General features: G+C 63.0%; 1 protein-coding gene across 1 annotated transcript in view; it reads right to left on the bottom strand.

Annotated features, from left to right (window-relative positions):
• Positions 1 to 21,831, bottom strand: part of herc2 (HECT and RLD domain containing E3 ubiquitin protein ligase 2) — a 326,293-nt gene that overhangs the window by 75,715 nt on the left and 228,747 nt on the right. The window contains 6 exon segments of the mRNA XM_065008536.1: positions 2,104 to 2,262; positions 19,074 to 19,205; positions 19,302 to 19,409; positions 19,965 to 20,118; positions 20,319 to 20,510; positions 20,696 to 20,836. Of these exon segments, the coding sequence (XP_064864608.1) occupies positions 2,104 to 2,262; positions 19,074 to 19,205; positions 19,302 to 19,409; positions 19,965 to 20,118; positions 20,319 to 20,510; positions 20,696 to 20,836 (886 nt within the window).

The raw sequence follows: 21,831 nt of genomic DNA on the forward strand, positions 1-21,831 counted from the left end.
CAGAACCACACAATGACAGAGAGGAGACCGGGTCAGAACCACACAACGACAGAGAGGAGACCGGGTCAGAACTACACAATGACAGAGAGGAGACCGGGTCAGAACCACACAATGACAGAGAGGAGACCGGGTCAGAACTACACAATGACAGAGAGGAGACCGGGTCAGAACTACACAATGACAGAGAGGAGACCGGGTCAGAACTACACAACGACAGAGAGGAGACCGGGTCAGAACTACACAACGACAGAGAGGAGACCGGGTCAGAACTACACAATGACAGAGAGGAGACCGGGTCAGAACCACACAATGACAGAGAGGAGACCGGGTCAGAACCACACAATGACAGAGGAGACCGGGTCAGAACCACACAATGACAGAGAGGAGACCGGGTCAGAACTACACAACGGCAGAGAGGAGACCGGGTCAGAACTACACAACGGCAGAGAGGAGACCGGGTCAGAACTACACAACGACAGAGAGGAGACCGGGTCAGAACCACACAATGACAGAGGAGACCGGGTCAGAACCACACAACGACAGAGGAGACCGGGTCAGAACTACACAACGACAGAGAGGAGACCGGGTCAGAACTACACAATGACAGAGAGGAGACCGGGTCAGAACCACACAATGGCAGAGAGGAGACCGGGTCAGAACTACACAACGGCAGAGAGGAGACCGGGTCAGAACTACACAATGACAGAGAGGAGACCGGGTCAGAACTACACAACGACAGAGAGGAGACCGGGTCAGAACTACACAACGACAGAGGAGACCGGGTCAGAACTACACAACGACAGAGGAGACCGGGTCAGAACTACACAATGACAGAGAGGAGACCGGGTCAGAACTACACAATGATAGAGAGGAGACCGGGTCAGAACTACATAATGACAGAGAGAAGACCGGGTCAGAACTACACAACGACAGAGGAGACCGGGTCAGAACTACACAACGATAGAGAGGAGACCGGGTCAGAACTACATAATGACAGAGAGGAGACCGGGTCAGAACTACATAATGACAGAGAGGAGACCGGGTCAGAACTACACAACGACAGAGAGGAGACCGGGTCAGAACTACACAACGGCAGAGAGGAGACCGGGTCAGAACTATACAACGACAGAGAGGAGACCGGGTCAGAACTACACAACGACAGAGAGGAGACCGGGTCAGAACTACACAACGGCAGAGAGGAGACCGGGTCAGAACTACACAACGACAGAGGAGACCGGGTCAGAACTACACAACGGCAGAGAGGAGACCGGGTCAGAACTATACAACGACAGAGAGGAGACCGGGTCAGAACTACACAACGACAGAGAGGAGACCGGGTCAGAACTACACAACGGCAGAGAGGAGACCGGGTCAGAACTACACAACGACAGAGAGGAGACCGGGTCAGAACTACATAATGAGAGACTGTACTGCCACAGCTTCCCCCTAACAACACTGAGAAGCAGCTAGACTGTACTGCCACAGCTAGACTGTACTGCCACAGCTAGACTGTACTGCCACAGCTAGACTGTACTGCCGCAGCTAGACTGTACTGCCAGCTAGACTGTACTGCCGCAGCTAGACTGTACTGCCGCAGCTAGACTGTACTGCCGCACTGCCACAGCTAGACTGTACTGCCAGCTAGACTGTACTGCCACAGCTAGACTGTACTGACTGTACTGCCACAGCTAGACTGTACTGCCAGCTAGACTGTACTTCCAGCTAGACTGTACTGCCACAGCTAGACTGTACTGCCGCAGCTAGACTGTACTGCCGCAGCTAGACTGTACTGCCGCAGCTAGACTGTACTGCCGCACTGCCGCAGCTAGACTGTACTGCCAGCTAGACTGTACTGCCGCAGCTAGACTGTACTGACGCACTGCCACAGCTAGACTGTACTGCCAGCTAGACTGTACTGCCACAGCTAGACTGTACTGACTGTACTGCCACAGCTAGACTGTACTGCCAGCTAGACTGTACTGCCAGCTAGACTGTACTGCTGCAGCTAGACTGTACTGCCACAGCCACAGCTAGACTGTACTGCCACAGCTAGAGATATAGAGATGAGGCAGGTCCAAAATGACACTGACGCGGTCGTCGTACCCAGGGCACTGAGCTGAGCGCAGGCAGCCAGGGAGGCAGCCAGGCGGGGTACGATACGCCTGTTGGAGGCCAAGTTGAGCCTGAAGTCCAGGAGGCAGGTCACCAGGTCCATGGAGGGACAGGACAGGATGCAACGGTCAGACAGGAGGTCTTTGGGCCCTGGGGGACAGACAGTCTGTTATACAGTATATGAACAAATAACTACAGACTATGTCAGGGTGGTGGGGAGGCAGTGTGGTGGGGAGGCAGTGTGGTGGGGAGGCAGTGTGGTGGGGAGGCAGTGTGGTGGGAGGCAGTGTGGTGGGGAGGCAGTGTGTGTGGTGGGAGGCAGTGTGGTGGGGAGGCAGTGTGGTGGGGAGGCAGTGTGGTGGGGAGGCAGTGTGGTGGGGAGGCAGTGTGGTGGGAGGCAGTGTGGTGGGGAGGCAGTGGTGGGGAGGCAGTGTGGTGGGGAGGCAGTGTGGTGGGGAGGCAGTGTGTGTGGTGGGAGGCAGTGTGGTGGGGAGGCAGTGTGGTGGGGAGGCAGTGTGATGGGGAGGCAGTGTGGTGGGGAGGCAGTGTGGTGGGGAGGCAGTGTGGTGGGGAGGCAGTGTGGTGGGAGGCAGTGTGGTGGGAGGCAGTGTGGTGGGGAGGCAGTGTGGTGGGAGGCAGTGTGGTGGGGAGGCAGTGTGTGTGGTGGGAGGCAGTGTGGTGGGGAGGCAGTGTGGTGGGGAGGCAGTGTGATGGGGAGGCAGTGTGGTGGGGAGGCAGTGTGGTGGGGAGGCAGTGTGGTGGGAGGCAGTGTGGTGGGAGGCAGTGTGGTGGGGAGGCAGTGTGGTGGGGAGGCAGTGTGGTGGGAGGCAGTGTGGTGGGAGGCAGTGTGTGTGGTGGGAGGCAGTGTGGTGGGGAGGCAGTGTGGTGGGAGGCAGTGTGATGGGGAGGCAGTGTGGTGGGGAGGCAGTGTGGTGGGGAGGCAGTGTGATGGGGAGGCAGTGTGATGGGAGGCAGTGTGATGGGGAGGCAGTGTGATGGGAGGCAGTGTGGTGGGGAGGCAGTGTGGTGGGAGGCAGTGTGTGTGGTGGGAGGCAGTGTGGTGGGGAGGCAGTGTGATGGGAGACAGTGTGGTGGGGAGGCAGTGTGATGGGGAGGCAGTGTGTGTGGTGGGAGGCAGTGTGGTGGGAGGCAGTGTGTGTGGTGGGGAGGCAGTGTGGTGGGAGGCAGTGTGGTGGGGAGGCAGTGTGATGGGAGGCAGTGTGGTGGGAGGCAGTGTGGTGGGAGGCAGTGTGGTGGGAGGCAGTGTGGTGGGGAGGCAGTGTGTGTGGTGGGAGGCAGTGTGGTGGGAGGCAGTGTGTGTGGTGGGGAGGCAGTGTGGTGGGGAGGCAGTGTGGTGGGAGGCAGTGTGGTGGGAGGCAGTGTGGTGGGGAGGCAGTGTGATGGGAGGCAGTGTGGTGGGAGGCAGTGTGGTGGGAGGCAGTGTGGTGGGGAGGCAGTGTGGTGGGGAGGCAGTGTGTGTGGTGGGAGGCAGTGTGGTGGGAGGCAGTGTGTGTGGTGGGGAGGCAGTGTGGTGGGGAGGCAGTGTGGTGGGGAGGCAGTGTGGTGGGAGGCAGTGTGGTGGGAGGCAGTGTGGTGGGGAGGCAGTGTGATGGGAGGCAGTGTGGTGGGAGGCAGTGTGGTGGGAGGCAGTGTGGTGGGAGGCAGTGTGGTGGGAGGCAGTGTGGTGGGAGGCAGTGTGGTGGGAGGCAGTGTGGTGGGAGGCAGTGTGGTGGGAGGCAGTGTGGTGGGAGGCAGTGTGGTGGGGAGGCAGTGTGGTGGGAGGCAGTGTGGTGGGAGGCAGTGTGGTGGGAGGCAGTGTGGTGGGAGACAGTGTGGTGGGGAGGCAGTGTGGTGGGAGGCAGTGTGGTGGGGAGGCAGTGTGGTGGGAGGCAGTGTGGTGGGAGGCAGTGTGGTGGGAGGCAGTGTGGTGGGGAGGCAGTGTTGTGGGGAGGCAGTGTGGTGGGGAGGCAGTGTGGTGGGGAGGCAGTGTGGTGGGAGGCAGTGTGGTGGGGAGGCAGTGTGGTGGGGAGGCAGTGTGGTGGGAGGCAGTGTGGTGGGGAGGTAGTGTGGTGAGGAGGCAGTGTGGTGGGGAGGCAGTAGTGTGGTGGGAGGCAGTGTGGTGGGGAGGCAGTGTGGTGGTGGGAGGCAGTGTGGTGGGGAGGCAGTGTGGTGGGAGGCAGTGTGGTGGGAGGCAGTGTGTGTGGTGGGAGGCAGTGTGGTGGGAGGCAGGGTGGTGGGGAGGCAGTGTGGTGGGAGGCAGTGTGGTGGGAGGCAGTGTGGTGGGAGGCAGTGTGATGGGAGGCAGTGTGGTGGGAGGCAGTGTGATGGGGAGGCAGTGTGATGGGGAGGCAGTGTGATGGGAGGCAGTGTGATGGGAGGCAGTGGTGGGGAGGCAGTGTGGTGGGGAGGCAGTGTGATGGGGAGGCAGTGTGATGGGGAGGCAGTGTGGTGGGGAGGCAGTGTGTGTGGTGGGGAGGCAGTGTGGTGGGAGGCAGTGTGGTGGGAGGCAGTGTGGTGGGGAGGCAGTGTGGTGGGAGGCAGTGTGGTGGGAGGCAGTGTGGTGGGAGGCAGTGTGGTGGGAGGCAGTGTGGTGGGAGGCAGTGTGGTGGGGAGGCAGTGTGGTGGGAGGCAGTGTGGTGGGAGGCAGTGTGGTGGGGAGGCAGTGTGGTGGGAGGCAGTGTGGTGGGGAGGCAGTGTGGTGGGGAGGCAGTGTGGTGGGGAGGCAGTGTGTGTGGTGGGGAGGCAGTGTGATGGGAGGCAGTGGTGGGGAGGCAGTGTGGTGGGGAGGCAGTGTGGTGGGAGGCAGTGTGGTGGGAGGCAGTGTGATGGGGAGGCAGTGTGATGGGAGGCAGTGTGATGGGAGGCAGTGTGATGGGAGGCAGTGTGATGGGAGGCAGTGTGATGGGAGGCAGTGTGGTGGGAGGCAGTGTGGTGGGAGGCAGTGTGGTGGGGAGGCAGTGTGGTGGGAGGCAGTGTGGTGGGAGGCAGTGTGGTGGGGAGGCAGTGTGTGGTGGGAGGCAGTGTGGGAGGCAGTGTGGTGGGAGGCAGTGTGGTGGGGAGGCAGTGTGGTGGGAGGCAGTGTGGTGGGAGGCAGTGTGTGTGGTGGGAGGCAGTGTGGTGGGAGGCAGTGTGGTGGGAGGCAGTGTGGTGGGAGGCAGTGTGTGTGTGGTGGGAGGCAGTGTGGTGGGAGGCAGTGTGGTGGGAGGCAGTGTGGTGGGAGGCAGTGTGGTGGGGATGCAGTGTGGTGGGGATGCAGTGTGATGGGGAGGCAGTGTGGTGGGAGGCAGTGTGTGTGTGGTGGGAGGCAGTGTGGTGGGGAGGCAGTGTGGTGGGAGGCAGTGTGATGGGGAGGCAGTGTGGTGGGGAGGCAGTGTGGTGGGAGGCAGTGTGGTGGGAGGCAGTGTGGTGGGAGGCAGTGTGGTGGGGAGGCAGTGTGGTGGGAGGCAGTGTGGTGGGGAGGCAGTGTGGTGGGAGGCAGTGTGGTGGGAGGCAGTGTGGTGGGAGGCAGTGTGGTGGGAGGTAGTGTGGTGGGAGGCAGTGTGGTGGGAGGCAGTGTGGTGGGAGGCAGTGTGGTGGGAGGCAGTGTGGTGGGAGGCAGTGTGGTGGGAGGCAGTGTGGTGGGAGGCAGTGTGGTGGGAGGCAGTGTGGTGGGAGGCAGTGTGGTGGGGAGGCAGTGTGGTGGGAGGCAGTGTGGTGGGAGGCAGTGTGGTGGGGAGGCAGTGTGGTGGGAGGCAGTGTGGTGGGAGGCAGTGTGGTGGGAGGCAGTGTGGTGGGAGGCAGTGTGGTGGGAGGCAGTGTGGTGGGAGGCAGTGTGGTGGGGAGGCAGTGTGGTGGGAGGCAGTGTGGTGGGAGGCAGTGTGGTGGGGAGGCAGTGTGGTGGGAGGCAGTGTGGTGGGAGGCAGTGTGGTGGGAGGCAGTGTGGTGGGGAGGCAGTGTGGTGGGAGGCAGTGTGGTGGGGAGGCAGTGTGGTGGGAGGCAGTGTGGTGGGGGAGGCAGTGTGGTGGGAGGCAGTGTGGTGGGAGGCAGTGTGTGGTGGGAGGCAGTGTGGTGGGAGGCAGTGTGGTGGGGAGGCAGTGTGGTGGGAGGCAGTGTGGTGGTGGGAGGCAGTGTGGTGGGAGGCAGTGTGGTGGGAGGCAGTGTGGTGGGGAGGCAGTGTGGTGGGAGGCAGTGTGGTGGGAGGCAGTGTGGTGGGGAGGCAGTGTGGTGGGGAGGCAGTGTGGTGGGGAGGCAGTGTGGTGGGGAGGCAGTGTGGTGGGGAGGCAGTGTGTTGGGAGGCAGTGTGGTGGGGAGGCAGTGTGGTGGGAGGCAGTGTGGTGGGGAGGCAGTGTGTGTGGGGGAGGCAGTGTGGTGGGGAGGCAGTGTGGTGGGAGGCAGTGTGGTGGGAGGCAGTGTGGTGGGGAGGCAGTGTGGTGGGGAGGCAGTGTGGTGGGAGGCAGTGTGGTGGGAGGCAGTGTGGTGGGAGGCAGTGTGGTGGGAGGCAGTGTGTGGTGGGAGGCAGTGTGGTGGGAGGCAGTGTGGTGGGGAGGCAGTGTGGTGGGAGGCAGTGTGGTGGGGAGGCAGTGTGGTGGGGAGGCAGTGTGGTGGGAGGCAGTGTGATGGGAGGCAGTGTGGTGGGGAGGCAGTGTGGTGGGAGGCAGTGTGGTGGGAGGCAGTGTGGTGGGGAGGCAGTGTGGTGGGGAGGCAGTGTGGTGGGGAGGCAGTGTGGTGGGAGGCAGTGTGGTGGGAGGCAGTGTGTGGTGGGAGGCAGTGTGGTGGGAGGCAGTGTGGTGGGGAGGCAGTGTGGTGGGAGGCAGTGTGGTGGGAGGCAGTGTGGTGGGGAGGCAGTGTGGTGGGAGGCAGTGTGGTGGGAGGCAGTGTGTGTGGTGGGAGGCAGTGTTGTTGGAGGCAGTGTGGTGGGAGGCAGTGTGATGGGGAGGCAGTGTGGTGGGAGGCAGTGTGGTGGGAGGCAGTGTGGTGGGAGGCAGTGTGGTGGGAGGCAGTGTTGTGGGGAGGCAGTGTGGTGGGGAGGCAGTGTGTGGGGAGGCAGTGTGGTGGGAGGCAGTGTGGTGGGAGGCAGTGTGGTGGGAGGCAGTGTGGTGGGAGGCAGTGTGGTGGGGAGGCAGTGTGGTGGGAGGCAGTGTGGTGGGAGGCAGTGTGGTGGGAGGCAGTGTGGTGGGGAGGCAGTGTGGTGGGAGGCAGTGTGGTGGGAGGCAGTGTGGTGGGAGGCAGTGTGGTGGGAGGCAGTGTGGTGGGAGGCAGTGTGGTGGGAGGCAGTGTGGTGGGAGGCAGTGTGTGTGGTGGGAGGCAGTGTGGTGGGGAGGCAGTGTGGTGGGAGGCAGTGTGGTGGGGAGGCAGTGTGGTGGGAGGCAGTGTGGTGGGAGGCAGTGTGGTGGGAGGCAGTGTGATGGGAGGCAGTGTGATGGGGAGGCAGTGTGGTGGGAGGCAGTGTGGTGGGGAGGCAGTGTGGTGGGAGGCAGTGTGGTGGTGGGAGGCAGTGTGGTGGGGAGGCAGTGTGGTGGGAGGCAGTGTGGTGGGGAGGCAGTGTGGTGGGAGGCAGTGTGTGTGGTGGGAGGCAGTGTGGTGGGAGGCAGTGTGTGTGGTGGGAGGCAGTGTGGTGGGAGGCAGTGTGGTGGGGAGGCAGTGTGATGGGAGGCAGTGTGGTGGGAGGCAGTGTGGTGGGAGGCAGTGTGGTGGGGAGGCAGTGTGGTGGGAGGCAGTGTGGTGGGAGGCAGTGTGGTGGGAGGCAGTGTGGTGGTGGGGAGGCAGTGTGGTGGGGAGGCAGTGTGGTGGGAGGCAGTGTGGTGGGAGGCAGTGTGGTGGGAGGCAGTGTGGTGGGAGGCAGTGTGGTGGGAGGCAGTGTGGTGGGAGGCAGTGTGGTGGGAGGCAGTGTGGTGGGGAGGCAGTGTGTGTGGTGGGAGGCAGTGTGGTGGGAGGCAGTGTGGTGGGGAGGCAGTGTGGTGGGGAGGCAGTGTGGTGGGAGGCAGTGTGGTGGGAGGCAGTGTGGTGGGAGGCAGTGTGGTGGGGAGGCAGTGTGGTGGGAGGCAGTGTGGTGGGAGGCAGTGTGGTGGGAGGCAGTGTGGTGGGAGGCAGTGTGGTGGGAGGCAGTGTGGTGGGAGGCAGTGTGGTGGGAGGCAGTGTGGTGGGAGGCAGTGTGGTGGGAGGCAGTGTGGTGGGAGGCAGTGTGGTGGGAGGCAGTGTGGTGGGAGGCAGTGTGGTGGGAGGCAGTGTGGTGGGAGGCAGTGTGGTGGGGAGGCAGTGTGGTGGGAGGCAGTGTGGTGGGAGGCAGTGTGGTGGGAGGCAGTGTGGTGGGAGGCAGTGTGGTGGGAGGCAGTGTGGTGGGGAGGCAGTGTGGTGGGAGGCAGTGTGTGGGGAGGTGGGAGGCAGTGTGGTGGGAGGCAGTGTGGTGGGAGGCAGTGTGTGTGGTGGGGAGGCAGTGTGGTGGGAGGCAGTGTGGTGGGAGGCAGTGTGGTGGGAGGCAGTGTGTGTGGTGGGGAGGCAGTGGTGGGAGGCAGTGTGGTGGGAGGCAGTGTGGTGGGGAGGCAGTGTGGTGGGAGGCAGTGTGGTGGGAGGCAGTGTGGTGGGAGGCAGTGTGGTGGGAGGCAGTGTGGTGGGAGGCAGTGTGGTGGGGAGGCAGTGTGGTGGGAGGCAGTGTGGTGGGAGGCAGTGTGGTGGGGAGGCAGTGTGGTGGGAGGCAGTGTGATGGGAGGCAGTGGTGGGAGGCAGTGTGGTGGGAGGCAGTGTGGTGGGGAGGCAGTGTGGTGGGGAGGCAGTGTGGTGGGAGGCAGTGTGGTGGGAGGCAGTGTGGTGGGGAGGCAGTGTGGTGGGAGGCAGTGTGGTGGGGAGGCAGTGTGGTGGGAGGCAGTGTGGTGGGAGGCAGTGTGGTGGGGAGGCAGTGTGGTGGGGAGGCAGTGTGGTGGGCAGTGTGGTGGGGAGGCAGTGTGGTGGGGAGGCAGTGTGGTGGGAGGCAGTGTGGTGGGGAGGCAGTGTGGTGGGGAGGCAGTGTGGTGGGAGGCAGTGTGGTGGGAGGCAGTGTGATGGGAGGCAGTGTGGTGGGAGGCAGTGTGTGGGAGGCAGTGTGATGGGAGGCAGTGTGGTGGGAGGCAGTGTGGTGGGAGGCAGTGTGGTGGGGAGGCAGTGTGTGGTGGTGGGAGGCAGTGTGGTGGGAGGCAGTGTGGTGGGAGGCAGTGTGGTGGGAGGCAGTGTGGTGGGAGGCAGTGTGGTGGGAGGCAGTGTGGTGGGGAGGCAGTGTGGTGGGAGGCAGTGTGGTGGGAGGCAGTGTGGTGGGAGGCAGTGTGGTGGGAGGCAGTGTGGTGGGAGGCAGTGTGGTGGGAGGCAGTGTGGTGGGAGAGGCAGTGTGGTGGGAGGCAGTGTGGTGGGAGGCAGTGTGGTGGGAGGCAGTGTGGTGGGGAGGCAGTGTGGTGGGGAGGCAGTGTGGTGGGAGGCAGTGTGGTGGGAGGCAGTGTGGTGGGGAGGCAGTGTGGTGGGAGGCAGTGTGGTGGGAGGCAGTGTGGTGGGAGGCAGTGTGGTGGGAGGCAGTGTGGGAGGCAGTGTGGGGAGGCAGTGTGGTGGGAGGCAGTGTGTGGTGGGAGGCAGTGTGGTGGGAGGCAGTGTGGTGGGAGGCAGTGTGGTGGGAGGCAGTGTGGTGGGAGGCAGTGTGGTGGGAGGCAGTGTGGTGGGAGGCAGTGTGGTGGGGAGGCAGTGTGGTGGGGAGGCAGTGTGGTGGGAGGCAGTGTGGTGGGAGGCAGTGTGGTGGGGGAGGCAGTGTGGTGGGAGGCAGTGTGGTGGGGAGGCAGTGTGGTGGGGAGGCAGTGTGGTGGGAGGCAGTGTGGTGGGAGGCAGTGTGGTGGGAGGCAGTGTGGTGGGAGGCAGTGGTGGTGGGAGGCAGTGTGGTGGGGAGGCAGTGTGGTGGGAGGAGGCAGTGTGGTGGGAGGCAGTGTGGTGGGAGGCAGTGTGGTGGGAGGCAGTGTGGTGGGAGGCAGTGTGGTGGGAGGCAGTGTGGTGGGGAGGCAGTGTGGTGGGGAGGCAGTGTGGTGGTGGGAGGCAGTGTGGTGGGAGGCAGTGTGGTGGGGAGGCAGTGTGGTGGGAGGCAGTGTGGTGGGGGGGTGGTGGGAGGCAGTGTGGTGGGGAGGCAGTGTGGTGGGGAGGCAGTGTGGGGTGGGGAGGCAGTGTGGTGGGAGGCAGTGTGGTGGGAGGCAGTGTGTGTGGTGGGAGGCAGTGTGGTGGGAGGCAGTGTGGTGGGAGGCAGTGTGGTGGGAGGCAGTGTGTGTGGTGGGGAGGCAGTGTGGTGGGAGGCAGTGTGGTGGGAGGCAGTGTGGTGGGGAGGCAGTGTGGTGGGAGGCAGTGTGGTGGGAGGCAGTGTGTGGGGAGGCAGTGTGGTGGGGAGGCAGTGTGGTGGGGAGGCAGTGTGGTGGGAGGCAGTGTGGGAGGCAGTGTGGTGGGAGGCAGTGTGGTGGGAGGCAGTGTGGTGGGAGGCAGTGTGGTGGGGAGGCAGTGTGTGTGGTGGGGAGGCAGTGTGGTGGGGAGGCAGTGTGGTGGGAGGCAGTGTGGTGGGAGGCAGTGTGTGTGGTGGGGAGGCAGTGTGGTGGGAGGCAGTGTGGTGGGAGGCAGTGTGGTGGGAGGCAGTGTGTGGGAGGCAGTGTGGTGGGAGGCAGTGTGTGTGGTGGGGGAGGCAGTGTGGTGGGAGGCAGTGTGGTGGGAGGCAGTGTGGTGGGGAGGCAGTGTGGTGGGAGGCAGTGTGGTGGGGAGGCAGTGTGGTGGGAGGCAGTGTGATGGGAGGCAGTGTGGTGGGGAGGCAGTGTGGTGGGGAGGCAGTGTGGTGGGGAGGCAGTGTGGTGGGGGAGGCAGTGTGGTGGGGAGGCAGTGTGGTGGGGAGGCATTGTGTGTGGTGGGAGGCAGTGTGTGTGGTGGGAGGCAGTGTGTGTGGTGGGGAGGCAGTGTGGTGGGAGGCAGTGTGGTGGGAGGCAGTGTGGTGGGAGGCAGTGTGGTGGGAGGCAGTGTGTGTGGTGGGGAGGCAGGGTGGTGGGAGGCAGTGTGGTGGGAGGCAGTGTGTGTGGTGGGAGGCAGGGTGTTGTTGGAGGCAGTGTGTGTGGTGGGAGGCAGTGTGGTGGGGAGGCAGTGTGGTGGGAGGCAGTGTGGTGGGAGGCAGTGTGGTGGGAGGCAGTGTGGTGGGAGGCAGGGTGTTGTTGGAGGCAGTGTGTGTGGTGGGGAGGCAGTGTGGTGGGGAGGCAGTGTGGTGGGAGGCAGTGTGGTGGGAGGCAGTGTGGTGGGAGGCAGTGTGGTGGGGAGGCAGTGTGGTGGGAGGCAGTGTGGTGGGAGGCAGTGTGGTGGGAGGCAGTGTGTGTGGTGGGGAGGCAGTGTGGTGGGAGGCAGTGTGGTGGGAGGCAGTGTGGTGGGGAGGCAGTGTGGTGGGAGGCAGTGTGGTGGGAGGCAGTGTGTGTGGTGGGGAGGCAGTGTGGTGGGAGGCAGTGTGGTGGGAGGCAGTGTGGTGGGAGGCAGTGTGGTGGGAGGCAGTGTGGTGGGGAGGCAGTGTGGTGGGAGGCAGTGTGGTGGGGAGGCAGGGTGGTGGGAGGCAGTGTGGTGGGAGGCAGTGTGGTGGGAGGCAGTGTGGTGGGAGGCAGTGTGGTGGGGAGGCAGTGTGGTGGGGAGGCAGTGTGGTGGGAGGCAGTGTGGTGGGAGGCAGTGTGGTGGGGAGGCAGTGTGGTGGGGAGGCAGTGTGGTGGGAGGCAGTGTGGTGGGAGGCAGTGTGGTGGGAGGCAGTGTGATGGGGAGGCAGTGTGATGGGAGGCAGTGTGGTGGGGAGGCAGTGTGGTGGGAGGCAGTGTGTGTGGTGGGAGGCAGTGTGGTGGGGAGGCAGTGTGGTGGGGAGGCAGTGTGATGGGACAGTGTGGTGGGGAGGCAGTGTGATGGGGAGGCAGTGTGTGTGGTGGGAGGCAGTGTGGTGGGGAGGCAGTGTGTGTGGTGGGGAGGCAGTGTGGTGGGAGGCAGTGTGGTGGGAGGCAGTGTGATGGGAGGCAGTGTGGTGGGAGGCAGTGTGGTGGGAGGCAGTGTGGTGGGAGGCAGTGTGGTGGGGAGGCAGTGTGTGTGGTGGGAGGCAGTGTGGTGGGAGGCAGTGTGTGTGGTGGGGAGGCAGTGTGGTGGGGAGGCAGTGTGGTGGGAGGCAGTGTGGTGGGAGGCAGTGTGGTGGGAGGCAGTGTGATGGGAGGCAGTGTGGTGGGAGGCAGTGTGGTGGGAGGCAGTGTGGTGGGGAGGCAGTGTGGTGGGGAGGCAGTGTGTGTGGTGGGAGGCAGTGTGGTGGGAGGCAGTGTGTGTGTGGTGGGGAGGCAGTGTGGTGGGGAGGCAGTGTGGTGGGAGGCAGTGGTGGGAGGCAGTGTGGTGGGGAGGCAGTGTGATGGGAGGCAGTGTGGTGGGGGAGGCAGTGTGGTGGGAGGCAGTGTGGTGGGAGGCAGTGTGGTGGGGAGGCAGTGTGGTGGGAGGCAGTGTGGTGGGAGGCAGTGTGGTGGGAGGCAGTGTGGTGGGAGGCAGTGTGGTGGGGAGGCAGTGTGGTGGGAGGCAGTGTGGTGGGAGGCAGTGTGGTGGGAGGCAGTGTGGTGGGAGGCAGTGTGGTGGGAGGCAGTGTGGTGGGAGGCAGTGTGGTGGGAGACAGTGTGGTGGGAGGCAGTGTGGTGGGAGGCAGTGTGGTGGGGAGGCAGTGTGGGGGAGGCAGTGTGGTGGGAGGCAGTGTGGTGGGGAGGCAGTGTTGTGGGGAGGCAGTGTGGTGGGGAGGCAGTGTGGTGGGAGGCAGTGTGGTGGGAGGCAGTGTGGTGGGAGGCAGTGTGGTGGGAGGCAGTGTGGTGGGGAGGCAGTGTGGTGGGGAGGCAGTGTGGTGGGGAGGCAGTGTGGTGGGAGGCAGTGTGGTGGGGAGGTAGTGTGGTGAGGAGGCAGTGTGGTGGGGAGGCAGTGTGTGTGGTGGGAGGCAGTGTGGTGGGGAGGCAGTGTGGTGGGAGGCAGTGTGGTGGGGAGGGTGGTGGGAGGCAGTGTGGTGGGGAGGCAGTGTGTGTGGTGGGAGGCAGTGTGGTGGGGAGGCAGTGTGTGTGGTGGGAGGCAGTGTGGTGGGGAGGCAGTGGTGGTGTGGTGGGGAGGCAGTGTGGTGGGGAGGCAGTGTGGTGGGAGGCAGTGTGGTGGGAGGCAGTGTGATGGGGAGGCAGTGTGATGGGAGGCAGTGTGATGGGGAGGCAGTGTGATGGGGAGGCAGTGTGATGGGAGGCAGTGTGATGGGGAGGCAGTGTGTGGGAGGCAGTGTGGTGGGAGGCAGTGTGATGGGGAGGCAGTGTGATGGGAGGCAGTGTGGTGGGGAGGCAGTGTGTGTGGGGGAGGCAGTGTGGTGGGAGGCAGTGTGGTGGGGAGGCAGTGTGGTGGGAGGCAGTGTGGTGGGAGGCAGTGTGGTGGGAGGCAGTGTGGGGGAGGCAGTGTGGTGGGAGGCAGTGTGGTGGGAGGCAGTGTGGTGGGGAGGCAGTGTGGTGGGGAGGCAGTGTGGTGGGAGGCAGTGTGGTGGGGAGGCAGTGTGGTGTGGTGGGAGGCAGTGTGGTGGGGAGGCAGTGTGTGGTGGGAGGCAGTGTGGTGGGAGGCAGTGTGGTGGGGAGGCAGTGTGGTGGGGAGGCAGTGTGGTGGGAGGCAGTGTGGTGGGAGGCAGTGTGTGTGGTGGGAGGCAGTGTGGTGGGAGGCAGTGTGGTGGGAGGCAGTGTGGTGGGGAGGCAGTGTGATGGGAGGCAGTGTGATGGGAGGCAGTGTGATGGGGAGGCAGTGTGATGGGAGGCAGTGTGGTGGGGAGGCAGTGTGATGGGAGGCAGTGTGATGGGGAGGCAGTGTGATGGGGAGGCAGTGTGATGGGAGGCAGTGTGATGGGGAGGCAGTGTGGTGGGGAGGCAGTGTGGTGGGGAGGCAGTGTGATGGGGAGGCAGTGTGGTGGGGAGGCAGTGTGGTGGGGAGGCAGTGTGGTGGGAGGCAGTGTGGTGGGAGGCAGTGTGATGGGGAGGCAGTGTGATGGGAGGCAGTGTGATGGGAGGCAGTGTGATGGGAGGCAGTGTGATGGGAGGCAGTGTGATGGGAGGCAGTGTGGTGGGAGGCAGTGTGGTGGGGAGGCAGTGTGGTGGGAGGCAGTGTGGTGGGAGGCAGTGTGGTGGGAGGCAGTGTGGTGGGAGGCAGTGTGGTGGGGAGGCAGTGTGTGGTGGGGAGGCAGTGTGGTGGGGAGGCAGTGTGGTGGGAGGCAGTGTGGTGGGAGGCAGTGTGGTGGGAGGCAGTGTGGTGGGAGGCAGTGTGTGTGTGGTGGGAGGCAGTGTGGTGGGAGGCAGTGTGGTGGGAGGCAGTGTGGTGGGAGGCAGTGTGTGTGGTGGGGAGGCAGTGTGGTGGGAGGCAGTGTGGTGGGAGGCAGTGTGGTGGGAGGCAGTGTGGTGGGGATGCAGTGTGGTGGGGATGCAGTGTGATGGGAGGCAGTGTGGTGGGAGGCAGTGTGTGTGGTGGGGAGGCAGTGTGGTGGGAGGCAGTGTGGTGGGAGGCAGTGTGATGGGGAGGCAGTGTGGTGGGGAGGCAGTGTGTGTGGTGGGGAGGCAGTGTGGTGGGGAGGCAGTGTGGTGGGAGGCAGTGTGGTGGGGAGGCAGTGTGGTGGGAGGCAGTGTGGTGGGAGGCAGTGTGGTGGGAGGCAGTGTGGTGGGAGGCAGTGTGATGGGAGGTAGTGTGGTGGGAGGCAGTGTGGTGGGAGGCAGTGTGGTGGGAGGCAGTGTGGTGGGAGGCAGTGTGGTGGGAGGCAGTGTGGTGGGGAGGCAGGGTGGTGGGAGGCAGTGTGGTGGGAGGCAGTGTGGTGGGAGGCAGTGTGGTGGGGAGGCAGGGTGGTGGGGAGGCAGTGTGGTGGGAGGCAGTGTGGTGGGGAGGCAGTGTGGTGGGGAGGCAGTGTGGTGGGAGGCAGTGTGGTGGGAGGCAGTGTGGTGGGGAGGCAGGGTGGTGGGGAGGCAGTGTGGTGGGAGGCAGTGTGGTGGGAGGCAGTGTGGTGGGAGGCAGGGTGGTGGGAGGCAGTGTGGTGGGAGGCAGTGTGGTGGGAGGCAGTGTGGTGGGAGGCAGTGTGGTGGGGAGGCAGTGTGGTGGGAGGCAGTGTGGTGGGGGAGGCAGTGTGGTGGGAGGCAGTGTGGTGGGGAGGCAGTGTGGTGGGAGGCAGTGTGGTGGGGAGGCTGGGGAGGCAGTGTGGTGGGGAGGCAGTGTGGTGGGGAGGCAGTGTGTGTGGGGGAGGCAGTGTGGTGGGAGGCAGTGTGTGTGGTGGGGAGGCAGTGTGTGTGGTGGGGAGGCAGTGTGGTGGGAGGCAGTGTGGTGGGAGGCAGTGTGTGGTGGGAGGCAGTGTGGTGGGGAGGCAGTGTGGTGGGGAGGCAGTGTGGTGGGGAGGCAGTGTGGTGGGGAGGCAGTGTGGTGGGGAGGCAGTGTGGTGGGAGGCAGTGTGGTGGGGAGGCAGTGTGTTGGGAGGCAGTGTGGTGGGAGGCAGTGTGGTGGGGAGGCAGTGTGGTGGGAGGCAGTGTGTGTGGGGGAGGCAGTGTGGTGGGGAGGCAGTGTGGTGGGAGGCAGTGTGGTGGGGAGGCAGTGTGTGTGGTGGGGAGGCAGTGTGGTGGGGAGGCAGTGTGGTGGGAGGCAGTGTGGTGGGAGGCAGTGTGTGTGGTGGGGAGGCAGTGTGGTGGGAGGCAGTGTGTGTGGTGGGGAGGCAGTGTGGTGGGAGGCAGTGTGGTGGGAGGCAGTGTGGTGGGGAGGCAGTGTGGTGGGGGAGGCAGTGTGGTGGGGAGGCAGTGTGGTGGGGAGGCAGTGTGATGGGAGGCAGTGTGGTGGGGAGGCAGTGTGGTGGGGAGGCAGTGTGGTGGGGAGGCAGTGTGGTGGGAGGCAGTGTGGTGGGGGCAGTGTGGTGGGAGGCATTGTGTGTGGTGGGAGGCAGTGTGTGTGGTGGGAGGCAGTGTGTGTGGTGGGGAGGCAGTGTGGTGGGAGGCAGTGTGGTGGGAGGCAGTGTGGTGGGAGGCAGTGTGGTGGGAGGCAGTGTGTGTGGTGGGGAGGCAGGGTGGTGGGAGGCAGTGTGGTGGGAGGCAGTGTGTGTGGTGGGAGGCAGGGTGTTGTTGGAGGCAGGGTGTTGTTGGAGGCAGTGTGTGTGGTGGGAGGCAGTGTGGTGGGGAGGCAGTGTGGTGGGAGGCAGTGTGGTGGGAGGTGGGAGGCAGGGTGTGGTTGGAGGCAGGGTGTTGTTGGAGGCAGTGTGTGTGTGGTGGGAGGCAGTGTGTGTGGTGGGAGGCAGGGTGTTGGGAGGCAGGGTGTGGTGGGAGGCAGTGTGTGTGGTGGGAGGCAGTGTGGTGGGAGGCAGTGTGGTGGGAGGCAGTGTGGTGGGAGGCAGGTGTTGTTGGAGGCAGTGTGTGTGGTGGGGAGGCAGTGTGGTGGGGAGGCAGTGTGGTGGGAGGCAGTGTGGTGGGAGGCAGTGTGGTGGGAGGCAGTGTGGTGGGAGGCAGTGTGGTGGGGGAGGCAGTGTGGTGGGAGGCAGTGTGGTGGGAGGCAGTGTGGTGGGAGGCAGTGTGGTGGGAGGCAGTGTGGTGGGAGGCAGTGTGGTGGGGAGGCAGTGTGGTGGGAGGCAGTGTGGTGGGAGGCAGTGTGTGGTGGGGAGGCAGTGTGGTGGGAGGCAGTGTGGTGGGGAGGCAGTGTGGTGGGGAGGCAGTGTGGTGGGAGGCAGTGTGGTGGGAGGCAGTGTGGTGGGGAGGCAGGGTGGTGGGAGGCAGTGTGGTGGGGAGGCAGTGTGGTGGGGAGGCAGTGTGGTGGGAGGCAGTGTGGTGGGAGGCAGTGTGGTGGGGAGGCAGTGTGGTGGGAGGCAGTGTGGTGGGGAGGCAGTGTGGTGGGGAGGCAGTGTGGTGGGAGGCAGTGTGGTGGGAGGCAGTGTGGTGGGGAGGCAGTGTGGTGGTGGGGAGGCAGTGTGGTGGGAGGCAGTGTGTGTGGTGGGGAGGCAGTGTGGTGGGGAGGCAGTGTGTGTGGTGGGAGGCAGTGTGGTGGGAGGCAGTGTGGTGGGGAGGCAGTGTGGTGGGAGGCAGTGTGGTGGTGGGGAGGCAGTGTGGTGGTGGGAGGCAGTGTGGTGGTGGGGAGGCAGTGTGGTGGGGAGGCAGTGTGGTGGTGGGGAGGCAGTGTGGTGGTGGGGAGGCAGTGTGGTGGGAGGCAGTGTGGTGTGGGAGGCAGTGTGGTGGGAGGCAGTGTGGTGGTGGGAGGCAGTGTGGTGGTGGGGGAGGCAGTGTGGTGGTGGGAGGGAGGCAGTGTGGTGGGGAGGCAGTGTGGTGGTGGGGAGGCAGTGGTGGGGAGGCAGTGTGGTGGTGGGGAGGCAGTGTGGTGGTGGGGAGGCAGTGTGGTGGTGGGGAGGCAGTGTGGTGGGGAGGCAGTGTGGTGGGAGGCAGTGTGGTGGGGAGGCAGTGTGGTGGGAGGCAGTGTGGTGGGGAGGCAGTGTGGTGGGGGAGGCAGTGTGGTGGTGGGAGGCAGTGGTGGTGGGGAGGCAGTGTGGTGGTGGGAGGCAGTGTGGTGTGGGAGGCAGTGTGGTGGGAGGCAGTGTGGTGGGAGGCAGTGTGGTGGGGAGGCAGTGTGGTGGGAGGCAGTGTGGTGGGAGGCAGTGTGGTGGGAGGCAGTGTGGTGGGGAGGCAGTGTGGTGGGAGGCAGTGTGGTGGGAGGCAGTGTGGTGGGAGGCAGTGTGGTGGGGAGGCAGTGTGGTGGGGAGGCAGTGTGATGGGAGGCAGTGTGGTGGGGAGGCAGTGTGATGTGGGAGGCAGTGTGGTGGGGAGGCAGTGTGGTGGGAGGCAGTGTGGTGGGGAGGCAGTGTGGTGGGGAGGCAGTGTGATGGGGAGGCAGTGTGGATGGGAGGCAGTGTGGTGGGGAGGCAGTGTGGTGGGGAGGCAGTGTGATGGGGAGGCAGTGTGGTGGGGAGGCAGTGTGATGGGGAGGCAGTGTGGTGGGGAGGCAGTGTGGTGGGGAGGCAGTGTGGTGGGGAGGCAGTGTGGTGGGGAGGCAGTGTGGTGGGGAGGCAGTGTGGTGGGGAGGCAGTGTGGTGGGAGGCAGTGTGGTGGGGAGGCAGTGTGATGGGGAGGCAGTGTGGTGGGAGGCAGTGTGGTGGGGAGGCAGTGTGGTGGGAGGCAGTGTGGTGGTGGGGAGGCAGTGTGGTGGGGAGGCAGTGTGGTGGGAGGCAGTGTGGTGGGGAGGCAGTGTGTGTGGTGGGGAGGCAGTGTGGTGGGGAGGCAGTGTGGTGGGAGGCAGTGTGGTGGGGAGGCAGTGTGATGGGGAGGCAGGGTGGTGGGGAGGCAGTGTGGTGGGAGGCAGTGTGGTGGGGAGGCAGTGTGGTGGGGAGGCAGTGTGATTGGAGGCAGTGTGGTGGGGAGGCAGTGTGATGGGGAGGCAGTGTGATGGGGAGGCAGTGTGATGGGGAGGCAGTGTGATGGGAGGCAGTGTGATGGGGAGGCAGTGTGGTGGGGAGGCAGTGTGGTGGGGAGGCATGATAGGGTAGACAGTGTGTGGGTCATACCAGCAGCAGGCATGATAGGGTAGGCAGTGTGTGGGTCATACCAGCAGCAGGCATGATAGGGTAGGCAGTGTGTGGGTCATACCAGCAGCAGGCATGATAGGGTAGACAGTGTGTGTGTCATACCAGCAGCAGGCATGATAGGGTAGACAGTGTGTGGGTCATACCAGCAGCAGGCATGATAAGGTAGACAGTGTGTGGGTCATACCAGCAGCAGGCATGATAGGGTAGACAGTGTGTGGGTCATACCAGCAGCAGGCATGATAGGGTAGACAGTGTGTGGGTCATACCAGCAGCAGGCATGATAGGGTAGACAGTGTGTGGGTCATACCAGCAGCAGGCATGATAAGGTAGACAGTGTGTGGGTCATACCAGCAGCAGGCATGATAGGGTAGACAGTGTGTGGGTCATACCAGCAGCAGGCATGATAGGGTAGACAGTGTGTGGGTCATACCAGCAGCAGGCATGATAGGGTAGACAGTGAAGCGCCAACCCCATCCGTTGACAGAGCCATCGCTGGTAAACTTCCACTTCAACTCATCGGCTGGGATCCTCAACTCACTGGACCAGTCCGACCACTCACGACCTGAGGAGGGCAGGGACACACCATGAAGACAACTGACAGGAAACAAAACCCCTCGAACTTTCGAATGACGTGTTGGGGGGTGTGGCTTGTGGTCACCTGATCGGACTGAGATGATCCTATTGGCTCCATCCATGATGGTGAGAGGGTCATGACGTCTTTCTGCAGAACACTGCCGGTCAAACTCCACCCTGAGTCCCTCCGCACCTACAACACAGAGACTCCACCCTCAGTTCCTCTGTCTACAACACAGAGACTCCACCCTCAGGTCCTCTGTCTACAACAGAGACTCCACCCTCAGTTCCTCTGTCTACAACAGAGACTCCACCCTCAGGTCCTCTGTCTACAACAGAGACTCCACCCTCAGTTCCTCTGTCTACAACAGAGACTCCACCCTCAGGTCCTCTGTCTACAACAGAGACTCCACCCTCAGTTCCTCTGTCTACAACAGAGACTCCACCCTCAGGTCCTCTGTCTACAACAGAGACTCCACCCTCAGTTCCTCTGTCTACAACAGAGACTCCACCCTCAGGTCCTCTGTCTACAACAGAGACTCCACCCTCAGTTCCTCTGTCTACAACAGAGACTCCACCCTCAGGTCCTCTGTCTACAACAGAGACTCCACCCTCAGTTCCTCTGTCTACAATAGACTCCACCCTCAGGTCCTCTGTCCACAGAGACTCCACCCTCAGTTCCTCTGTCTACAGAGAGACTCCACCCTCAGTGCCCCTGTCTGCCAGTGTATTGTATTTAAAACGTTACCAGGTATCTTGACGGTGCCGCTGGTAGAGGTGTCGTCCGTATAGGGATGACTGCTCTCCACCACCACCGGCTGAGAGGACAGACGACCGCTCTGAGAGTCCGTGGCCACGTCTTCTAACTCCGTGACACACAGCTCCAGAAGCATGTCTGCAACCTTTAACACAGGGACAGGGGACGGGGACAGGGACGGGGACAGGGACAGAGACAGGGACAGACAGACAGACACATTTTCAATATACAACGGTTCAAATCAACCATGAAATACACTTTTCAAAAGGCACTGGAAATACGTATCTGTGTGTGTGTGTGCCTGCGCGTGTCCTGCCGTGCCTACTATGCATTCGTGTACTCTACCTGTGGGTAGGCAGTCCCCATCCCAGACAGCACAGCAGACAGCACCTCCTTGCCCTTCTCCCCCGAGCGAACAGACACCGCCAGCTTCAGCAGGTCCACCATCACCCTGGTATCATCAGGTACCAGCAGACTGGTGAACTCGTCCAGGTACTGAGGTTCTGGAGCCCCGGTCTTATTCTGACACTCTGAGTCCTGGAAGAGAACCACAAGAATAACATCACAGCACCGCTAGGGTTATAGGTTCCATTACTGATGGAACCAAACACTCACCGTACCGTAAAGACAAGAAGATGAGACCTCTAACAGCAGCATCTAACCAGGGTTAGAGAGAGGTGGGCCAGTCACTGGGAGGGGAGAGGGGGGGGGGTAGAGCTCACCTCTTTAGTTTTGGTCATGGTCTCTGCGATGATGCTAGCGGCTCCGGGGTCGTCCGTGACCGGGATGAAAGGTCGAGAGGAAGCAGCAGTAGACGGGGTCACAGCTGACGAGGGGGTGACAGCATCCTCTGAGGAGGTCACCTGGTGACAGAACAAAGAGCAGATGTATCTAATCAGCCATCCAATCCTCTGAGGTCTTCCTAACGAACCAATCCTCTGAGGTCTTCTACATTGGGGATAAATAAAGTCCCCTGGGTTTGAAGTTAAGGGGTAGGGACTCCAAACTAGGGGTCGCGACACAATGTGGTGGGTGGACGATTTGAAAATGGGGTCGCAAGAGAAACTCAAATTCAAAAAAAAAAAAAAAAAAGTAATTAAAAATGAAACGGTGAAGTCTTCAGTCGATAAGTATTCAACCCCTTTGTAAAAGCCTAAATAAGTTCAGAAGTAAAAATGTGCTTAACAAGTCACATAATACACTATATGACCAAAAGTTGACCATTTCATTCCAAAATCATGGTATTAATATGGAATTGGTCCCCCCCCCCTTTGCTGCTATAACAGCCTCCACTTACCTGGGAAGGCTTTCCACTAGATGTTGGAACATTGCTGCTATAACAGCCTCCACTTACCTGGGAATGCTTTCCACTAGATGTTGGAACATTGCTGCTATAACAGCCTCCACTCTTCTGGGAAGGCTTTCCACTAGATGTTAGAACATTGCTGCTATAACAGCCTCCACTCTTCTGGGAAGGCTTTCCACTAGATGTTAGAACATTGCTGCTATAACAGCCTCCACCATTCTGGGAAGGCTTTCCACTAGATGTAGGAACATTGCTGCTATAACAGCCTCCACTCTTCTGGGAAGGCTTTCCACTAGATGTTGGAACATTGCTGCAGGGACTTCCGTCCATTCAGCCAGAAGAGCATTAGTGAGGTCGGGTACTGATGTTGGGCGATTAGGCCTGGCTCGCAGTCGGCGTTCCAATTCATCCCAAAGGTGTTCGATGGAGTTGAGGTCAGGGCTCTGTGCCAGTCAAGCTCTTCCACACCGATCATGACAAACCAGTCATTCTGAAACAGGAAAGGGCCTGCCACAAAGTTGGAAGCACAGAATTGTCTAGAATGTCATTGTA

The sequence above is a fragment of the Oncorhynchus nerka genome, linkage group LG24 (assembly GCF_034236695.1).
Source record: "Oncorhynchus nerka isolate Pitt River linkage group LG24, Oner_Uvic_2.0, whole genome shotgun sequence".
NCBI lineage: Eukaryota > Metazoa > Chordata > Actinopteri > Salmoniformes > Salmonidae > Oncorhynchus > Oncorhynchus nerka.